Source organism: Myotis lucifugus, unplaced genomic scaffold, assembly GCF_000147115.1.
Source record: "Myotis lucifugus unplaced genomic scaffold, Myoluc2.0 scaffold_28, whole genome shotgun sequence".
Classification (NCBI taxonomy): Eukaryota; Metazoa; Chordata; class Mammalia; order Chiroptera; family Vespertilionidae; genus Myotis; species Myotis lucifugus.
The window spans coordinates 798,786-821,310 of NW_005871076.1; the positions used below are offsets into that span (position 1 = coordinate 798,786).

Genomic DNA, 22,525 nt, shown 5'->3' on the forward strand with positions numbered 1-22,525 from the left:
GGCGCACTTTTTGGCACACTCCAAGGAAACACGAGAGAAGTCCTGCACAAATGCATTGTGGATCTCCCAAAGAAACGTGGTAGAGGTCAGTCAGCCGTGTGTTTTGCCCATTTAAAGAATGGAAAAGCAACATAACTATGTTCAGAAAGTAGCTGAGACTGCTGAGCAGCTGTTTATTTCTGGGGACAATGTGAATGTGGCTGGTCTCGTTTTAGCTGGATCTGCTGACTTTAAAACTGAATTATGTTTGATCAGAATTTGCAATCGAAAGTTTTAAAATTAGTTGATATATCCTATGGTGGTGAAAATGGATTCAACCAAGCTATTGAGTTATCTACTGAAGTCCTCTCCAACGTGAAATTCATTCAAAAGAAGAAAGTCATAGGATGATACTTTGATGAAATCAGCCAGGATACAGGCAAGTACTGTTTTGGAGTTGAAGATACACTAAAGGCTGTAGAAATTCTAATAGTCTACGAAAATCTGGATATAATGAGATACATCCTTCATTGCCAAGGCACAGAAGAGGAGAAAATTCTCTATATAACTCCAGAACAAGAGAAGGATAAATCTCATTTCACAGACAAAGAGACAGAACAAGAACATGAACTGAGAGCATGCCCTTGCTGGAGTGGTCTGCTAATAAACTTGAAAAATTTGGAGCTACATTGGAAGTTGTCACAGTTAAGTCACAAGGAGGACCCCAATTTGTGAAAGGAATTGGAGGTATCTTGCGGTACCGAGTAGATTTCCAGGGAATTGAATACCAAGGAAAAGACAACTTTTTTGACCTTGATGACCACTAGTCAACATGGGTCCAGCAAAATGTGCCTCACCCTCCAGCATCCAACCCAAGGAGCATACCCGTGGCGGAATCCAAACAGATCCCTGCCTTACAATTGGAACATTTCCAGAACTTAATCCATGAGCATTGGATACTGAAAAGAAAACGGAAACAAAACCAGACCAAACCCTACACTTTGGTTTGTCATGGTGTCAGCGCAGCAGCAGCCTACAACTAAGTTCCTAAATGCCACTTTGGACTAATTTAAACAAGAATCCCAGTTTTTACTTTTACTCAATGGTGAAATTGGTTGCTCTTTTATGAAAAAAAATGATTTTTTTAACCTTCATACATAGAAGCAAAAATACTTTAACTGCTGTAAACCTTCAAAAGTTAAAAGAAATAAGATCATACTGAATTGTTTCTTATTTTGATTGGAAAAAACTAAATTGCTGCATTTCACAGTGACGCACTTACATGGCATTCTCAGCTTAGACTGCATAAGAAAAATATGTGTTGAAATGTTGGGGAAAAAGTAATCCTCTCTCATCATTGATGATTCTATATCTCTCTCCCGTCCTCTCTGAAATAAATAAAAAATATATTTTTTTAAAAAGCAACCTCTGTAATTGTACCCATTACTAAAATACCTGTAGAATGTATTGCAATAACAATTAAACCAGCTAGTGGGAGAAAGGAAGAAAATTAAATAGTTATTCCAGAATCTCTCTTCTTCCCTGTGTTGCCAGCCTCTTATTGCTCAGGAGATAATTCTTATTAAAAACCTGAGCTTAGTAGCCTTATTAGGTAATGCAAAATCAACTCATATGGGGCAAAATGGCAAGGATGTCTCCTCTGTGTTTATAATTTAATATCTTCCTGAAACGAACCAGCAGATGACACTCATGTTTCTGATGCAATGCTCTTTAAAAATGTTCTTCAAAAATCTGTAAGTTGATTTTTGTTATTACTACCAATGCATAGACTGACTAGAGTAAGTGATCTTTTCCTACACAAAAGCCCCAAACTCCCATGTAATCTGTGACCCCAGGTTTGTTGCCTGAAAAAAGCAGTGTGTTGGTTATAAGATGGGCTTATATATTTTTTCCCCTGCAGGTGCTTCCCTTTTGGGTTACAGTATAGTTAGAATGGAGTCCACAGGTATATTCACGACAGTGGAAAAAACCTGTTCACCTAATGTTCCAGATCCAGACCAGATAAAGCCATTTTCAAAAATTTCACATCTGTTACCTCAGTTTGATTTTTTAAAATTTTGAAATGCAATTTCGCCTCTGGCTTCTAGGTAGTCACATTAAGTTAATCACTCCAACAGTAAGAAAGAATAAGGCAGAAAACAAAGAAGAATTAAGCATAGTGCCCCGGCCATTCCTGAGGGAATCATGTGGCCAAAGCCTCCTTCCTTCGGAAAGGGAAATCCTTTGCTACCGGGAATGGGTTTTAAAAAAGAAAAGTCTTGCAGTTTTATGCATAGAGAGATGAAGTGTCAAATCTCTATATATAAAAGCCTAAGTGACCAGTCAACCAGTCGCTATGATGACGCGCTGACCACAAGGGGGCAGGTGCTCAACACAGGAGCTGCCCCCTGGTGGTCAGTGCACTCCCACAGCCAACCTCCTGCGGTCCCTCCCTCTGGCCCCAATTGCCAGCCAGGCCGAGGGATCCCACCTGTGCATGAATTCGTGCACTGGGCCTCTAGTAGATATATAAAAACAGTCTCAAAGAAGAAAGTTTCCCTCTGGTCAGTGGAGTGAGCTAGAAGTGAGGATGGGGAAGCGAGCAGAGGAAAGATTCCATCCTTTCCGGACAAAATGTGTGTCTATTTTCGAGTGTTTCAAATTTTTTTATCTTCCAGAATTTTAATAAATCACTAAAATTGCTTAAATGGTTATAATAGAACCAACAAAAAAAATCCTTAATAGTTTTAAGAGCATGATTCTTTTCACAGCATGTATCTTTGAATAATTTTATAGAGATGGAGAAAATGACAGCTTGCTTTTAACTACTTTTTCTGCTTTTTTACCTAGAAACATAAAATCCATGCACTTTGTGCAGTTACTTCACATACATGTTACTAATATATCTACTTAATAGCTAATTCTAGTGTCACCCCAATAGATTGTGTATGCAAAATAGTTTCAATTTTACTATTGTTTCCCAATGGCCACATCCTAAAGCATAATTCACTGACCAATGTATATAAACCAGTATATACAAGTACACTGTACAGAATTGTTAAGGTAAGGAAAAAATCTCCTTTTACATACTCAGAGATTCACAATATAGGATATGTCAGACTAGAGCAGATTAGATGACAAACAGAACAGCCAGGGAGGGTGATTCTGAAATATGTCTGTTAAGTAAAATCCCAGGTCAAAGGGCTTGAGACTTTGGGAAATATTTATGCTTTTCTGTAGCATACTACATAAGTATGTAAAAAATACTTATGTTCTTCTGTGGGAGGCTGGTAAGAGGATTCTAGTCAGGAAAGAGACCCACTTCAACCATCTGCAGTGAGTGACTTGTGACCGGACTCGCTTCATGGCTAGATGTAATATATACATTTTCAATTGCTAAGGGTTTGAAAAATGTCTTTACCTAGAGTCTAGTTGTCTTCTATCTAGTTGATTAATGTGGCATATTAAAGAAACATAAAAGTGCAAACTCAGGTATGAAGTATTCCTTCCTCTTTTCTCCAACATTGCTAAACACATTTAAGCAGTTCCACAAGATTTAATAGTCCATGTAGAAAATTCCATTGTAGGTAAGAATAACTCCATTCAGACAATTTGATGATTAGATGGTCTGCTAATAGTGGATTACATTTCACAAAGTATTTTCAGAAACATTAACTCACATAATGCTTATTGCAATCCTGTGAACATTAAATGGGCACTAATATTATAATACTCATTTTATAGGAGTAAACTGAGCATTCAAAAGACTAATTAACCCCAGCTCACATAGATAGCTAGAATTGGGATGTGAACACAGTATCAAGCAACGATTAAAAGACTTACTTTGAAGTCAAATATAAGGGGACTTCAAATATTGGCTTTGACTTGAGACTATAAACTGTGCCTCAGTTTCCCCTTGCACAAAAAGGGGAAAATCTTAGGATACCTCACAGTGCTGTTGAAAGGACTAAATAAGAATGTTTGAAAACACGCAGCACAGTGGATCACATAAAGAGCATTGAAATGGGAGACAATGTTATTTTGACCATATGGCTGGGGAATGGCCCAGTTGCGGGAGATGAGCTACCTGCATCAGACCTGTGAGTCCTCAGTTCTGCTAGCCATCCCTCTTTCAAACTGGGAATACTGACATTAAAAGTACTACATAGCCCTGGCTGGTGTAGCTCAGTTGGTTGGAGCATCATCCTGTGTACGGAAGGGTTGCGGGTTAGATCCCATTCAGTGCACACACACGTTGTGGGTTTGATCTCTGGTTGGGGCAGAAGGCAACCAGTTGATGTTTCTCTCTCACATCTATGTTTCTCTTTCTCCCTCACCCTTCCTCTCTCTCTAAAATTATTTTTAAAAAACACATATCCTCTCTGATAGGCATGGCTCAGTGGTTGAGCCTCAACCTAGGAACCAGGAGATCACAGTCCGATTCCCTGTCAGGGCACATGCCCAGGTTGTGGGCTTGATCCCCAGTGGGGGACATGCAGGAGGCAGCCAATCAATGATTCTCTCTCATCATTGATGTTTCTATCTCTCTCTCCCTTCCTCTCTGAAATCAATAAAAAATATATTTTAAAAAACACACGTATCCTTGGGTGATGATTTTAAAAAAAACTACACAAAAATGGTACCATGCTTAAGGAAAGATTTAAATTAGAAAAAAAAAACTCATGGGGAATATATTGGGAAATAATAAGTCTTCACAATTCCTTTTCCAAGTTTACAATCATTTCTTAACACCATTAAAAATGACTGGTGAACCCTAACCGGTTTGGCTCAGTGGATAGAGCGTCGGCCTGTGGACTGAAGGGTCCCAGTTCGATTCGTAGCGGGCACATCCCCAGTAAGTAAGGAGTGTGCAGGAGGCAGCTGATGGATGTTTCTCTCTCATCAATGTTTCTAACTCTCTATCCCTCTCTGTAATTAACCAAATAAAAGGCATAGATGGATTGTTTTATATTTCCACTGCTGGTTCTTCAACTCATTTATTCAAGAGTTACTCAAGGGCTTCTGTGTGCGGAATATTTTACCATCTGATCTGTTTTAATTTATTTATGGCACGTACACACCCAAAATCATGTTTCTGGGCAAAAATGGTCAATGACAGCCCTACTAAAATGTTGAACAGAATCAAAACTCTCTGCACTTTTCTCATATTTTAAGTGTGCAAATTTTCTGTGGATTCGGACTCTCATCACCACAAAGAAAAACAAGTGAAAACAGCTACTGTAACCATTTCTCCCACCTTATGTCCATGAAGCATAAAACCATCACCAGTGAATATCGTCAAATCTCAAAATGAATAAAAAGGCAATCCTGGGTTGTAAAAAGGAGAATCAAAATATGCTGTGTACTGTTTCTATAGACAATGTTCAACGTTTTCTGAACATGTCTGAATATACCAGTTAGGTTCTATTTTTTTTCCAAGATAATGGCCAATTTCTGAGAAACTAATAAGTACCTAAAACTCACAAATAGCTTTCCAAAATATTAGGAACTCAGCACAGAAGCTTGCCATAAAAATAGGGCCCTTACATAAATAAGTTCTCACTTCTAAGTAGATTTTAATTGTTCACTTCAATCTTTTAGACTTTTCTTCAGCTTTATCTGATTTATCAATTAATAGTCATTTGAAAAGTAAAACTAAGAGTGGAGGAAACTTCTTTGACATCCTTGGGGCCTCAGGAGACCACACAGCACCGTTCTATTGAGATAACTCCAAATAATTTTCACATGAATGGCTAAAGTGCAGAAATGTATAATTTATTAGGATTTAAATAAATCACAGGGAGAGAAGTGCTTTAGTCATTGGCAGAAAATTTTTCAAAAAATATAAAATTATGATTCTAAGAAATTAAGTTCTATGTGTAAAATTTCCCCCCATCTTTAGTATTTCAAAGGAAAAACATGTTGATAATGCTTTAAGAATGGCACACATTATTTTTAGCATTTGATGACAGCAAAGTATTTTTCAATGACACATTCCAAATTTTAGGGGTAAACATCTTTCTAAAGCATGTACTGTAACCAGGAGAATGTTATAATCATTTTGTCTCAGCAATTTTCCTGACACACTTGCCATATTGGAAATATTCGAAATGGCTACTAAATTTTGTCAAGAGTAAAAGTCTTTCTCTGTTGTATTATTAGAACATGCCTATTTTCTCATGGGTTGTCAAAGAATAAAAAGCCCCCTTTCTCCCAAGGGTGCTTACATCATTTTTTTTTTTTTTGAGATGACAATTACTACCATACCATTAGGAGTCAATAAACATTTTATAGTTACCAAAATAGCTAAAATTAGAAACCCATAAGGATTTAGAATGGCATTGCTAAACTAAGAAACCTGAACATGTAAAAGTCAGATAATTCTATAAACAATAGAACATGAACACCAGTTTTATTCATTGAGAATATATTATTTTTTGAAAAAAATCTATGGCATAAACATAACTATAAATGAACACTGCTATTCTCAGCACTTTCTGCCTAGAAAATTCAGTATACTATATGAAAACATCATTAAATAAAAGCATGTAACTTATTTATGTGCAACATGATTTTTTTAATGCCAAGGTTAAAAGGAAGAAGGCACCAGCAATATTAAAAAACACAAAGAAACAAGGTAGAAATATTGCAAGATTATCATAATTCAGTTTGCCAGAGAAAATATTTAAGATAAAATTGAAAATAAAATAAACATAGGTTATGATATAGCCAGATCATTGTGAAATGTATCAAATTGGCTGGCTGTACATTACGGAGGTCACAGAAAATTACTTTAAAATGTTTCCCCACAAATTAGCATATATAAACACTGTTCGCTATGGTTTCCAATATGCTACCTAAAAACAGTGTTGCTCCCTACGGGAGCCTGGTTCCAATCCAAGGCAGATGAAATAGATGGAGCCAGAATGGCAGTGTTTTGACAGACACTAATAAAAAAGACCAGTGACATTCTATGGACTTGTAATATTCCATTTTATTAAAAGCAGCAGAGCACAGAGGTTAAAAGCTGAGCTCTGGAGTCAGATCTGTGTTCAAATCCTAGTCCCACCACTCTAGGCTGTGAGATCTCTGGAAACCACTTAATCTCCCCAAAACTCAGTTCCAAGCTGAACAACCGAGTTGCACTTCATCAAAAGGCTATGCAAACACAGGATTCAGGCAAACTACAGAGCCATTCCTGGAACACCTTCTGCATTAAATACATGCCAGTTATTTTTTTTAAGTGAACAGTTTAAAATTATCAATTTAGTTGAAAATATATTTTCTTAATGAATAGCTTAAAATAACCAGTTTAGTGGAAAATATTTACTTGGTACCATGGTAATACAAGGAAGTCAGGTTTTATTACTTAAAGAATCCCAAAGGAATGAATATGGACAGAGGATAGACATTCTAAAATGTACAAATAACTTACATTTCCATTATTAGGGCTGATTTCATTGCTTTGCAGACTTAATGGTTTTCCTCCTGTGGCTTTCTGAAAATTTGTCAACATTCTCATCAACATGTTCCTAATCTTTTTCTTTATATTTTAGAAACTGGAAAAGCACAGGCATGTAAAGATACAAGTAACACACTTGCCCAAGATTAAGAAAAGTGGCAAGGATTAGGTAATTATTTTTTATTTCCTATTTCTTGTAACTTATAGGAAAATGTGTTTGAAAAGCGTGAAATTCAATGGCACAAGGTTGAAATGTGTACAATTTTCTCAGAGATAGACATCAAACTTGGTTTAGTTTTGATGGCTGATAGCTAAGGTGACTCGAAATGCAAAACTCAAAGCCAAATACTCTTACTGACTTGAATTTCATAAAAAGTAACACCAATATACTAGTATTCTACTTCCTCCCCAGAATAATGACAAAAATATAAAACTGCAGGCAAGTTTAAAGTCACTCACAGTTGTCTATTTTAAAAATTAAAAACACCTTCACACTCAAGAACATCAAGTAATCAATAAAGACACTGATATATATTTTTTCACCTTTAATTTTAGACTCTAGACTACTTTTCCAAGCAAAATACAAAACGTTAAATTACATCATTTTACACTCAAAATTGTATTGACGATGTTACAGCAAGGAAGAGAGTGATTTAAAAATCCAATTCAGCCCAGCCAGTGTGGTTCAGTGGTTGAGCATCAACCTATGAACCAGGAGGTCTCGATTCCTGGTTTGATTTGCTGGGTTGACTCCTGGTCAGGGCACATGCCTGGGTTTCGGGCTCAATCCCCAGTAGGGGGTATGCAGGAGGCAGCTAATCAGTGATTCTCTCATACTGATGTTTCTCTCTCTCTCCCTTCTTGGAAATCAATAAAAAAAATTTTTTTTGAATCCAATTTACCCTATATCTCAATAGGCCAGTGTTTTTCAAACTGCAATGTTGAAAGTCAAATAGTGGATCCTGCCAAAAATTAATAGAATAAATAATATCACGTGCATATTGAATAATAAGGGTGTTGTTTGGTAAACTTTTGTTTGGAGGAAGTGTGTATACTGTATCACAATGCAAAATATTTTTACTGTAAGTTGCTGTGGGGAAAAAAAAGGATTGTCACTGCTCTAAGGCCAACTAAATTTTGTCTCCTAGAGCCCCCTACAGGCTCAAAATGTTAAAAACTTGAATCCTACAGTAAATAAATCTCTTGTTGGAGGGTAGTTCAGAATCTAGAACTCAATAGTTTACTGGTATGCAGGAACAGGTGTTTACACAGATAAATAGGCAGCGTTTGGTCTAAGAATTCACCCTGAGGCCAAATCATCCTCCAGAAACCAGAATAATTGGGCAAAGCCTATATTAGCCCTTATTATCTAATTTAATTTAAAACTGGGAGAAATATATCAATATTTTACACTAAGAGCTCTCGGGGGGAAAATGAGAAAAGATGGAATCACAAGAACTTTAGGAAACTGTTAACAAGACATTCACTTTTATAAGGTTTTTACAAAGCAATACTGAGAAAAGGGCTAGGCAACTAAAAAGATTTATTTCCACACCTGGACTCCCTGACAAATAATTAAGAATAATTTTGAGCAAATACTAAACCAGTACCTCTATATAAAAAAATAACTATTATTTTAAATTACAAATGGACCACTATATCAAAATAATAGAACTCTATGAAGTGGTTAGAAAACTGAAGGGATGTAGGAAATACAGGCTTATTTTCATGGAAAACAAGCTAACAAGCTCTTGCTCCTCTTTCACAGAAAGATAATATAAATAAAGAAAGAAAAGGTAACAGCCACGTTTATCATACTTAATGATCAACTCCACACACACAAAAAAAAGGAGAAAAAAATCTGTTTGCAGTAGCCTAAGAAAAGAGTAGACTCAAACTGCAATTATCTTGCAAACAGTCATCAAACACTATTCTGACCTTAATTTCACCTGTATCAAGTCACCTATCTCAGAATGCTGGGATGGTTTAGTTAACCTAAGGTTGATCAAAGAACCAGGTAAGAGACCCTGCAGAAAGGAGATCACTTGGCAATAAAATAAATTTAGCATAAATGAAGGTGATTCACAGCACATGCAATAGCAGTTAATAGCCTTATATTTTCGAGTCAGTGCTCCTTGGCTCCTCAAACAGATCTGACACTAAAATGACACAAAATGTGCAGGTCTGCCCTTGTTTAAAGCAACCCTGACTCTATCATCTCAAACATTTCAAGTGTTGACATAAATGTTCATACCTTCTGTTTACTGTAACATAATTAGATACAGGCTAGATCATACACTGGGACTCATGATTCAAAATTTATCCTTGCTTTAGAATAATTTACATCAAAATCACTAAAAAAATCACATAAACCCAATAATTTGTTAATGAGAGGTCCATTTTAGTAAAATATTTGACTTAATATTAAACAGATGTAACTATTTTCAGAATTATGCTTATCCCCACTAAACTTCCCAGAACTAATGTTTATTATAAACATGGAGGGTGTCACCCAAAAATGTATACACTCACTATGAATAACTATTAAGGCAGTGTTAATTAAAATACATTTCATTTTCAAAATTGAGCTATCAGCTGTTAAAGTGTATATACATCTTGAGGGGACACCCTGTATAGATGAGGATAAATTCTCATCTATTCAAAACAAATGATCACACAGCTTATTTGCCATTTACCAAATTCATAAAATACAGATGAAATTTATTTGTAAAGACTGAAATTTAATTTACTCCCATTCTTTAGTAATTTCCTGTATAGGCTGAGATTAAAAGAATGTCTCTTCTTAGACAATGAATAATCATTTCAAGGGGAATTTTATAAGAAATTTTTCAAAAAAGAAATATGAGCCCAAGTAATATACTTTCCTTTCTCATCACCTCCCACCGAATCCTTAAGGTGTAAGATTACTTCTTGTTATTCTTTACTATTAGAGGTCACAATTAGAAGTCATCTCTTCAAGGTGTTTTTTCCCATCTTTCTATTCCACTTAAGAAAAATGTCCTTCCAGGTGGCCGGCATGGCTCAGTGACTGAGCATCGACCTAGGAACCAGGAGGTTATGGTTCAATTCCCAGTCAGGGCACATGCCAGGGCTGCGGGCCCGATCCCCAGTGTGGGGTGTGCAGACAGCAGCCAATCAATGATTCTCTCTCATCATTGATGTTTCTATCTCTCTCTCCCTCTTCCTTCCTCTCTGAAATCAATAAAAATATATTTTAGAAAAAAGAAGAAAAAAGAAAAAGGTCCTTCCTATGGTTGGCAGGCACATTGAATATCATCAAGGTAGCATTAAAATAATTGCTTTTATAAAATTGTTTGTGCTTTTTATCAGGGATACCAAGACCCATTATGAACAAAGAAATATGGCTATCAAAGCTACCTTACAAGTAATACTTTAATCCCCTTCTTTTTCATTTCCAAGACCATCCTGTTGAGGGAGTTATTCTACTGAGTATTTCATAGCCAGTGGCTTCAATACCCATTTTCATAGAGCAGCATTCTCTCATGTACATGAACCCAACAAAAAACACACATACATATCCACTACTCACTCACGGTCACACATAAGCAAGCATACACACACATTTTCTTTCTTTCCAGAACAAGCCAGAATTACAGCTCTTTTGGTGATTGTTATAATTTTTGGAATGGTTCATAAGTTTTCCAAATTCTTTTAAATTCATAATACTTTTATCTTTTTTCTTTTCTTTTTTTTTTTTGATTGTGAACCATTCCATATTGCATCTTTATTGCAAAAGTCAACATGCTTCTTAGAAATTCAGATTGTAATTGATAAAACAAACATTACATATATGAATTTAAATGTATAAACAGTTAGAAATTCAACAATATCTCCTATTATACTATTACACAAGTTCACAATTTTGTAAAAACTATAATACAGGCATACTATACATAAGAAGAACCACTATTCCTTTTCACATGATTTTTTCTTCTTTTTGAAATAATGATCCATCAGTAGGACCTTTGTTTCATCCTAACAAGACTGTTTTCCAATTTATCATCAATGCTTTCCCACATGAAGAAATGCAAAAAATTCTGCATTCTCTGGGGTTACCTTTTTAAGCTTGGGCAGCAATCCACTAATGAACCAGGCTGACCTAGGTGGATTGGTCATCAGCTACTTAGAAACTTAGACGTCACATTAATTAAAAAGAATACAGCTTGCCTCAGATGGTATATGTCATATCTGTAACTGAAGATGCCAAGAAAACAAGTTATGGTACTTACTTTTAAAAAGAAATTCTAATAGTTGGGGATTTGAGGATGGGGATAAAAAAATCCTAAAGGAAAAATATATATTCAACTATTTTATGCTAACATTAACTTAAAATTTCTAATATTTAACTCATTATTTTGAATTCATTTTTGAGAGTCAAAAATGTTTTAGAATTCTTAGAACATTTAAAACGTATTTTAATCTTATATGAGATGTATTGAAAAAGCAGTTTTATATAAAGAATCTTACTGGGAAAGGTGTCTATCTATTCTTCATTGTAACACTCTTCTCTTTCACTCTCCTCTCTCCCAATAACTAAAAAGGCAAACAAATCCTCAACTCTCTCTGTACAGAGTGTAATAAGATGTCAATTTTGAGGTTAAAAAAAAAAACCATATGAAAAGGAATCTCATTCTGTTGAACTGTCAGTCTACTGAAAATTTTCTTACAGCTCCATTAATTTACTGTAATTTTCAGTTTCCAAATACAAAAATACAACAATTCTTATTGAAATCTATACGCTGGTAGTTTTAGTACACAAAAAAACCAAACAAATTATTTACAAAATTATACAGTTTAAGAAAAAACTTTGTACAAAAAATATATAAATCCTTTGTTCCCTCTATCAGGTTTAAACTGTCAGGACTCAAAATATTCACCACAATGAATCTTTCAAAATATATACCGACTGAGCCACAGACATCAAGAAAATTTCATTAGAGATGATGGAGGAAGGAGCAAGATTGCTTATTCTAGGTACCCCACTGTAACATTTTTTATCTTTTTATAAGCTTATTTTAGTTTCAGTGTTATCAGAAATATTAATAACAACCTAGGAAGAGGAAGTCCTTATTATTGCGAAGGGGAAGTTACAATGAACATAAAAATGACCCTGGTTTGACACATCATTCCAGGAAAATAAGTAGAAAAGAAGAGATAATCAGAACGTGGGATTTAACTTCTTGTAGCTAACTTAGAGTCCTGATGGTTTTAAGTTTCTTAGTGAATAGTTTCTATTTTAAGAAACAGTCTTTACTTCAAGAAACAAAATCCTTGATATAGTGATTACCAAGAACTTTCTGAAGCCAACAGGAAGTTTCAAATTTTCACACCACATGTACATAAAAACATAGATGTGTATACTCTTGAAAAAGTGACATCCTATGTACATTAATCATTTTATTTCCCCAGCGGTCAATACAGTGTAGTGTTACTCCTCTGTTTTTCCATCTAACATTCAGAACACAAGGACATACATTTACATATATATTTTACTTAACAGATACTCTACTCTATACAGTGTACAGTAAAAATGCACACAGTGAAAGAAACTGTCTACTGAAGGATGCATATGTCATGGATAGTAACAAGCTACAAAATTATCAAAAAATAAGGTCATCTGATCAAAGTCAAGTTATGACTCCCATTTATTACTAGCATACCCATCCCCCTACCCTACCCCACCCCTACCCTACCCCAACACCTCACCATCATGGTTTAAATTTAGGAAAAGAATTTCAGACACTTTTTAACCCTTTTGTGTAACTATTAACTAAATTGAAGCATTAAAAAAGAAAAAAAAGCTAGTGACTGACTTTCCCCATAAATCCTTCCATTATTCTCATCTAAACATTTATCAAGGTGCTTGCTGGTTTAAACTTTTTATTAAGGGTTGACTTTTGGTGACCCAAAAGAATCACTTATCTCAATAATGGGTAAGTCAGGCCTAGTAATAAAAAGGCAGAAGAAAGAAAATGGGATTGAGAAAAGGGCAATGGGTGAAAACCTTTTATATTCTGAGAATGTTAAAAATAGAAAAGCAAAACACAAACCAACTGAACCAATACTAATTTCAAAGTAAAGGATCAGCAGCAACAGAAGTGCAGGAGAGTTAATATAATGACAGAAGGAAAATACCATAGAGCTAGCTTCCATTACCTTATAGCATTTAAGAACACAGAGTTTGTATGGTTTACACTAAAATAGTACTTCTACACATAAGCCACCTCCCACCCCAAATTTAGATTTAATACAAATTGGGCTCCTCCTCAGTAAAAACAAATGAAAATAAATTTACTTTTCTTCCAAGACAACTCTTGAAAGCAGAAGGGTATTGCAATTACAAATGTCTCCTACTGTCTGACGACCCATCCATAATAGCTAAGAGTTAAGAGATTCCAGGCAATTTTGACATTTAAAGAAATTTTATCAGCAGATTATAATCCAAAATAAAATTTCTGAACACCCTGTCATTTACATCATAATCCAACACCAATAGCAACAAAACAGGTGGTGTGGAAATATAAGGCTCTAGAGATTATCCATGTCATCCTGTGGATCTTCACAACTGTGTAAAAGTCACTAGGCCTTTGGTGCTTTAATATCATGAACAGTTATGAGATGTGTTTAAATAGCAAACTTGCTGTCCTTAAATCTACTGTGTTGAAAAGAAAAATAAAAAAAATTTTTTTGGCTCATTGACGTCTTTAAATAACTTTAAAAGTTGTTCTTCTAAACAAATATTCCTAAAAATTATACAGCTCGTTTCAGATTTCATCTTCGCCATGAACGAGACTCATATTCATCTTCATCTTCGTCATCATCATCAGGCAAAAACAAATCTGAGGTTTCTGTTTCCTAAAGAAAGAGAGGGTAAAATCTGCTTAGTGGCACAAGAAAGTTAAATAAAATACTTTTTTATGACAAAGGGCAAACAGACTAAATATAAAGGCTGGATTTACAAATATTTTTCAGAGCAAAAAAACAAAAAGCAATTTTTTTTTTACATGTACTGGGTGGGATAAAAGGTTTACTGTTGTTCATATGGAAAATAATACAATAATTAATAAATTAAAATACAGTAGGTTTTAATAAATTAAAATTAATAAAAGTAGGTTAAAGTAAACCTGTTTTGCTCCAATCTATGTATATAATCTTCTCCCTAACTTAGTCTAAATAGGAAAAGATTTCCATTCTAAAATCATCAGAAAAATAAATAAATAATATATGAACATTTAGTAGAGAAAATAAAAATACCTATGAAATGTTATTGATAAAATTAATTTAATTTTATTCCGTTAACTTAAAAATTAGGCAGTAAATGACCATTCAAACTCCTAAACCTTTCCTTTAATATTAGAACATTTATGAGGGGAGAACATACTAACTTTCCATGACACTGACATTCAAAATCTTATATAAAAATATAAAAAGTTACACAAAGTAGAAGTATCTGTAAATATTCCCCAAAATATCAAGATTTTTCTTTTTCTTTCTTTTTTTTTTTTTTTTAACAGAGAAACATGTTTCCACTTTGGTTATATAAAATTACCCATATGGTTAGAAGCCTCCTGACCAACCATTAATAGTAGATATCTTTTAAACCAAAATTGTGATGAATCAGGAATAACTTGCAATGTTGGATGAGTGTCCATTTTAATAAACTAATTAGAAATATAGTAGTAAAAGAGCAGAATCAATTCTCTGATATTTTAAGAGGCTGATTATTTAGTACTTGCATTATTTAAGTCTTTGACTTTCACAGCCTTCCCTCTTAATGTCTTATTTCCTTACACTGACATTTTAACCAACTATACATAGAAGGAAAGAAACTCCCATCTATTACTTATGGAACTTGAATAAAAGCTTAAAAAATCAACTAAAACTTAATTTATTCATATAATCCATGTCCTCATTTACCAGAATAAAAATATCTAGAGCCCAAACAAATGCCAATAAAAATGTCGCTCTACACCAGAAAATAATCCCCCAAAGCTTTTTATATTTATGTACCTTTTGATGCTTTAATAAATTTTAAGACTAGTCTTAGATAACTGCATTTATGTAATAATTCAATATTTATTTTTATATTATTTATTTTAATGTCAGAAAAAATGTAACTGAGAAACAATCGAATTCTTCTTTTTTTTTCTTTTTCAACTCTTATTTTCAATCATTAAATTTACCTCCTCCTTGACTTCTTCTTCCTCGGTCTCTGTGGATACAGAAGGCACCTTGGCCTTGTGCCATGATATTTGTAGCCGACGGTCTTTAAATTTTGACCCTTGGTTTGCAGCCTAAAATAGATTTTAGAAAAACACAAAAGTGTGTACTCACATTTACTAATGATTCCTTCAAAGTGTGTGTTACGTAAAAAGTATAATGACTAGGAGAAAAATCTATTAAAGTGGATTTATGAACAATCTCCAATGAGAGCTAGAAAAAAACGAAACCTGTTTTAACTAGTAGACCATATGTTCTGGTTGCCCAGAATAGTCCATGATTAATTTTTCTGTCGTGTAAATAAAATCTGTCTTGGCTGGGTGATAAATTACTTAGAAAAGTTATCATAAGGACAAATAAATACTGTCTTAATACAATTATTGGCTTTTGGCTTTGATAATCTACATATTTAGACTGAAACCTTAAAAATGTAATTATTTAAAACACTGTCTATTCATCATATGGCATCTCTTATAGCCCCACCTATATTTGACAAAGCTATTCCCTCTTCCTGTTCTGAAATGTTATACAACTATGACTAGTACTCCCCAGCTCACCTACACATTCAACAAATGTTAAACACCTACTATCCTCACTCAAGGTAAACCTGCTACCAATTATTCCTTGGTACTACAGTATGAACATTTCCCCCACCCCTCCCCAGCACATATCAATAATAAGAGAAAGCAAAAGTTTAATTTTAAAGACAAAGCAACAGAAGCAAAAGAACAGGGACCCAAAGTTTCATGAAAGGAAAAGTTTAATTATTCCTACAGTTTTCTTATGAACTGGGCTGAGTTGCAAAATACCCCCAATTCTTGGTTCAGTCCTGAAAAATGTGACAGGAGTTCTTTTAAATTTGGGGTTTCACTCTAGGTTCCCTAAGAAAAATGTTGGTAAGCTTCAGGAAGCATCTGACAAATGTTTCCACAGAACACTCAGATAACTGCATTGTAATAGTGTACACTAGGCCAGCCCCATCGCCAGTTAACTATTGTCTGCATAGATATTGGCCTGTGATCTAAGGAAAAATCCCCATTATTTCTTGTGGGATTGATTGTTTATAATCTGACACCAAACATTTGATCCATGAGACATAACTAAACTGATGTATCAAAAATGGCCCTATCCAAATACATATCTACCATCTTTTAAAAATCAGGTAGTTGCTAAGAGAGTAGATATTAAAAATTCTCATCCCAAAAAATATCTATGTGAGCTGATGGATGTTAACTAAACATATCTTAGTAATCATTTCACAACTATACATATATTAAGTCATTAAAACTGAGAACAGCCCTAACTGGTTTGGCTCAGTGGATAGAGCATTGGCCTGTGGACTGAAAGGTCCCAGGTTCAATTCTGGTCAAGGCATGTACCTTGGTTGCAGGCACATCCCCAGTAGGGGGTGTGCAGGAGGCAGCTGATCGATGTTTCTCTCTCATCAACGTTTCTAACTCTCTATCCCTCTTCCTTCCTCTCTGTAAAAAAATCAATAAAATATATTTTTTCAAAAACATTTAAAAAAAACTCTGAGGAACAGAATAGAGATCCCAGAAATAAAGCCACACCTTTATGGTCAATTAATATTTGACAAAGGAGGCAAGAACATACAATGAGGTGAAGATAGTCTATTCAATAAATGGTATTGCGAAAATTGGATACATGCAAAAAATGAAACTAGACCACCTTCTTACATTATACAGAAGAATAAACTCAAAATGGATTAAAGACTTCAATGTTAGGCTCAAAACCATAAAAATCCTAATAGAAAACACAGGCAGTAAATTCTCAGCCATTTCTCGTAGCAATATTTTTCCTGATATATCTCCTCAGACAAGGGCAACAAAAGAAAAACAAACATATGGGACTACATCAAACTAAAAAGTTTTTGCACAGCAAAGAAAACCATCAAACAAATTAAAAGACAACCCACTGCATGGGAGAACAGATTTGCCAATGATACATCTGATAAGGGTTTAATATAAAAAATTTACAATGAACTTATACAACTCAACACCAAAAAAACAGACATCAAATTAAAAAATGGGCAAAGGACCTGAATACACACTTCTCCAAAGAGGACATACACACAGCCAATAGACATATGAAAAGATGTTCAATGTCACTAACCATCAGAGAAATGCACATTAAAACCACAATGAGATATCTCCTCACACCTGTCAGAATGGCTATTAACAATAAATCAACAAATAAGTGTTGGCAAAGATGTGGAGAAAAGGGACCCCACTTACACCGTTGGTGGGAATGCAGATTGGTGCAGCTACTGTGGAAAGCAGTATTGAGTTACCTCAAAAAATTAAAAATGGAACTGTCTTATGACCCAGAAATTCCATTTCTGGAAATATATTTGAAGAAACCTGAAACACTGATTCAAAAGAAAATATGTACCCCTATGTTCATTGCAGCGTTATTTACAATAGCCTAGATTTGGAAACAGTCTAAGTGTCTATCAGCAGATGAGTGGATAAAAGAGCTGTGGTATACATTTTCACAGTGGAATACTACTTGGCCATAAAAAAGAAGGAAACCTTACCTTTGTGACAGCATGGATGGACAAGGAGAGTACTATGCTAAGTGAAGTAACCCAATAACAGAAAAGTAAGTACCATATGATTTCACTCATATGTGGAATCTAATGAGCAAAATAAACTAACAAACAAAACAGAAACAAACTCATAAATACAGAGAACAGACTGACAGCTATCAGAGGGGAGGGGGATTGGAAGGCTGCGTGAAAATAGTGAAGGGATTAAGCAATAAATAAAAAATAAAAATAATAACCCCACCTCATGACACAGTCAACAGAATGGTGATTACCAGAGGGACAGAGGAGTTGGGGGGAAGTTTAAGAGGATAAAGGCGGGAATAAATGGTGATGGAAGGAGACTTGACTTGGGTTGGTGACACACCATAGAATATACAGATGGTGTACTATAGAATTGTATACCTAAAATTTACATAATTTTATTAATCAATGTCACTCCAATAAATTCAATAAAAAATAAGTGAAAGTAACCTAAATACCTATCAATAGGAAAATGAAAAAATAGTTGTGTATTTATACAACTGAAAATTATGCAGCAATAAAAATGGCAAACTAGTGTTACATGTAACAAACAACATGCATGAATCTCCAAATATAATCTTAAACAAACAAAACAAAAAGGCAGTCAGAAAAGATCAGATACTGTGCTGTTTCATTCATATAGGCAGAATAATACTATCTATATATACAAAAGACTAAGCGACTGTCCAACCATCCAACTGGTAGCTATGACACACGATGACCACCAGGGGGCAGATGCTCAATGCACAGGCATGGAAACATGGAACAGACTAATGAATCTCAGAAGGAAGGGGAGAGGGGAGAGGGCAGGAAGAGATTAACCAAAGATCTTATATGCATACTTAGAGGCCTGGTGCATGGTGGGGTCCCTCGGCCTGGCCAGTGGGGATCGGGCTGAATCCATGCACTGGGCCTCTGATATCCCCCGAGGAGTCCTGGATTGCAAGAGGCGCAGGCCAGCCGAGGTCTCCACCAGTGCACAAAGCCATGCACTGGGCCTCTAGTAACATTTATAAGTGTACATTTAGCTAATAAAAAGCTCAGTTGATTATTATATGCAATACTCATATAAAGTTCAGTGCAACCACTGAATTAGCAAATACTGTAGCATTGTTCCTAGGGGAAATAGAGGATATGAAAAGGGACCAACTAGAAATTAAGCATACACTGACTGAAATAAAAAATATTATGCAGAGACCCAACAGCAGACTAGAGGATCCCAAGAATCAAGTCAAAGATTTGAAATACGAAGAAGCAAAAAACACCCAACCAGAAAAACAAAAAGAAAAAAGAATCCAAAAATATGAAGATAGTGTAAGGAGCCTCTGGGACAACTTCAAGCATACCAACATCCAAATTATAGGGGTGCCAGAAGAAGAGAGAAAGCAAGATATTGAAAACCTATTTGAAGAAATAATGACAGAAAACTTCCCCTACCTGGTGAAAGAAATGGACTTACAGGTCCAAGAAGCACAGAGAACCCCAAACAAAAGGAATCCAAAGAGGACCACACCAAGACACATCATAATTAAAATGCCGAGAGCAAAAGACAAAGAGAAAATCTTAAAAGCAGCAAGAGAAAAACAGTTAGTTACCTACAAGGGAGTACCCATATGACTGTCAGCTGATTTCTCAATAGAAACTATGCAGGCCAGAAGAGAGTGGCAAGAAATATTCAAAGTGATGAATAGCAAGAACCTACAACCAAGATTACTTTATTCAGCAAAGCTATCATTCAGAATTGAAGATCAGATAAAGAGCTTCACAGATAAGAAAAAGCTAAAGGAGTTCATCACCACCAAACCAGTACTATATGAAATGCTGAAAGGTATCCTTTAAGAAAAGGAAGAAGAAGAAAAAGGTAAAGATAAAAATTATGAACAACAAATACATATCTATCAACAAGTGAATCTAAAAATCAAGTGAATAAATAATTTGATGAACAGAATAAACTGGTGATTATAATAGAATCAGGGGCATAGAAAGGGAGTGGACTGACAATTCTCAGGAGGGAAGGGGTGTGGGGGTGCAGGAAGAGACTGGACAAAAATCATACACCTATGGATGAGGACAGTGGGGGGGGGTAAGGGCAGAGTGTGGGGTGGGAACCGGGTGGAGGGGAGCTATGGGGGGGAAAAGGAACAACTGTAATAATCTGAATAAAGATTTAATTTAAAAAAATACTTAAAAAAAGATTTAGGACTGGCCTTTTAAATGTGATATGCCCATTAAAATATCTAGTTTTTCTACACACACATATATTCTCTCACACACATATCTGTAATATGGTTGAAATAATGGAATAGTGGGGAAAAGTGAGATGTCCATCAATATGAGACTGTTTAAACCTAGTGTGGTACATCTATCCAATGAAATATAATGCAGACATTAAAAAGAATAAAGCAACTATATGCACTAGAATAATCTGTACTAGCAATCTTATACATATTAACACTCCGGTGTGGGGTGAATTTCCCGCCAAAATATAAGATGGCTCTGTCTTTTGGTTTTGTTCCATCCACCAAAAGGGTGGATTACAAACAAATATTTGGTAATACGCAGTTACAATCGGCCCGAGTTTACACGTTTCCCGCACTCCACCGCAAATCTATATGAACCGAGTTAAAGACGGCTCCCGCGGAGTACGCGCAATTCACGCGAGCCGACTTAACTCGTTTCCCCCACTCCAAGTGTTAAGTGAAAAGTACATATATAAAAAAACTGTATAATATGCCACCATTTGTGTAAAAGAGAGATCAAATCTTTGAGAAAATATGTGAGAAATGAGTAACAATAATTGCCTATGGGGAGTGAAACTGAGAGATTGGAGGTAAAAGGAAATCTTTTGTATACAGTTATTTTTTTTACACTTTGTATATGTGTGTTGCCCTCCAAAATAAAATAATTCAAGTAAAATGTTAATATATGAATATATGTATAGATATGAGCAAATTGTGTAGCATCAATGAAAAGTTATCCTAATATATAAAAAGCCAGGGGCCGTCACAACAGAAACAACTGATGGAAGACCAAACAGCAGGCTGCGTGGGGCAACCAGGTCGGCAGGGGGGGCAGTGAGGGACGACCAAACAACCAAACAGCAGGCTGCGTGGGGGGGGGGGGGGGAGGTCAATGAGCCAGCAGTCCAGGATTGTGAGTCAGACATCCCCCGAGGGCTCCTGGATTGAAGAGGGTGCCGGATGGGCTGAGGGGACCCCCCCCCTCCATGCACGAATTTCATGCACCGGGCCTTTAGTATGCAATACTTTAGAAGTACTTGGAACCTTAGAGGTAGAAGTTACTCAGAGAGAAATTCATCTAGCCAGCCATTTTCCCAGATCAGAAACTGATGCCAAATCTGTATCAATCATCATTCATCAATCACATAACTGGCAAAGATGAAAAAATAAAAATCAAATGCTGTTAATGGTATGAGGAAACAGGTACTTAAAGTAATACAATAATATATGTCAGGGATCTGCAAATCACAGCCTTCAGGCCCAACACCTGTTTTCCAATGGCCTGTAAGCTAAGAATAGCTTTTATATGTTTAAAAGGAAAATAAATTCATAGAAGGAAAAGGGAGGAGAAGGGGCAGGTAAGGGGAAAGAAGGAGGAAAAGAAATGTGACAGAGACTCTATGTGGTTCTCAAAAATCTAAAATATTTACTATCTGGTCCTTTACAGAAAAAGTCTGCTGACCCCTGATATATACTATTAAAATGTTTATGTATTACTATATATGTCTTATGTTGTTATATACAGTTTGCACTGTATATTAAATATTTTATATATTTTAAATTTGTGTATACTTTAATTTACACATATTTTTATATAGGTGCCTGGGACCTAAAGCCCAAGATTAACACATATACTCAAATTTGGTTTTAAAATCATCATAAAAATGCTGACACTTCACCTAAAAGTGAATGTGATGTTAAAAGGTCTGATTTAAAAAGTAATATATGTTCATTTGGAAAGCTGGAAAAATAGAGAAGCGCTTAGAAGGAAAAAAATGAAAAACTTGAATTTTGTCACCCAGAACTAACAATTTAATGCACTTTCATTTTTTTGTTGTTTATGTTTAATACTGTCTCCAATTTTTTTAACCTAGAAGTTAATCCGGAGAATTTTCTCATGGCACTCTTCTTTAAAAACATGTTTTTAATAGCAGCAAAGTACTTGTGAGCATTTAGATTGTTTCCATTTTTTCTAAATATAAAGAATGTATG

General features: G+C 35.2%; 1 protein-coding gene and 1 pseudogene across 1 annotated transcript in view; one reads left to right on the plus strand and one right to left on the minus strand.

Moving 5' to 3' along the window:
• LOC102425106 overlaps nucleotides 1-806 on the plus strand; it is a 1,563-nt pseudogene extending 757 nt beyond the window's left edge.
• A 10,276-nt stretch (nucleotides 807-11,082) lies between these two features.
• The window catches only part of RBM27 (RNA binding motif protein 27), a 71,059-nt gene continuing 59,616 nt past the window's right edge, over nucleotides 11,083-22,525 (minus strand). The window contains 2 exon segments of the mRNA XM_006086397.3: nucleotides 11,083-14,338; nucleotides 15,667-15,777. Of these exon segments, the coding sequence (XP_006086459.1) occupies nucleotides 14,255-14,338; nucleotides 15,667-15,777 (195 nt within the window). The 3' untranslated portion in view covers nucleotides 11,083-14,254.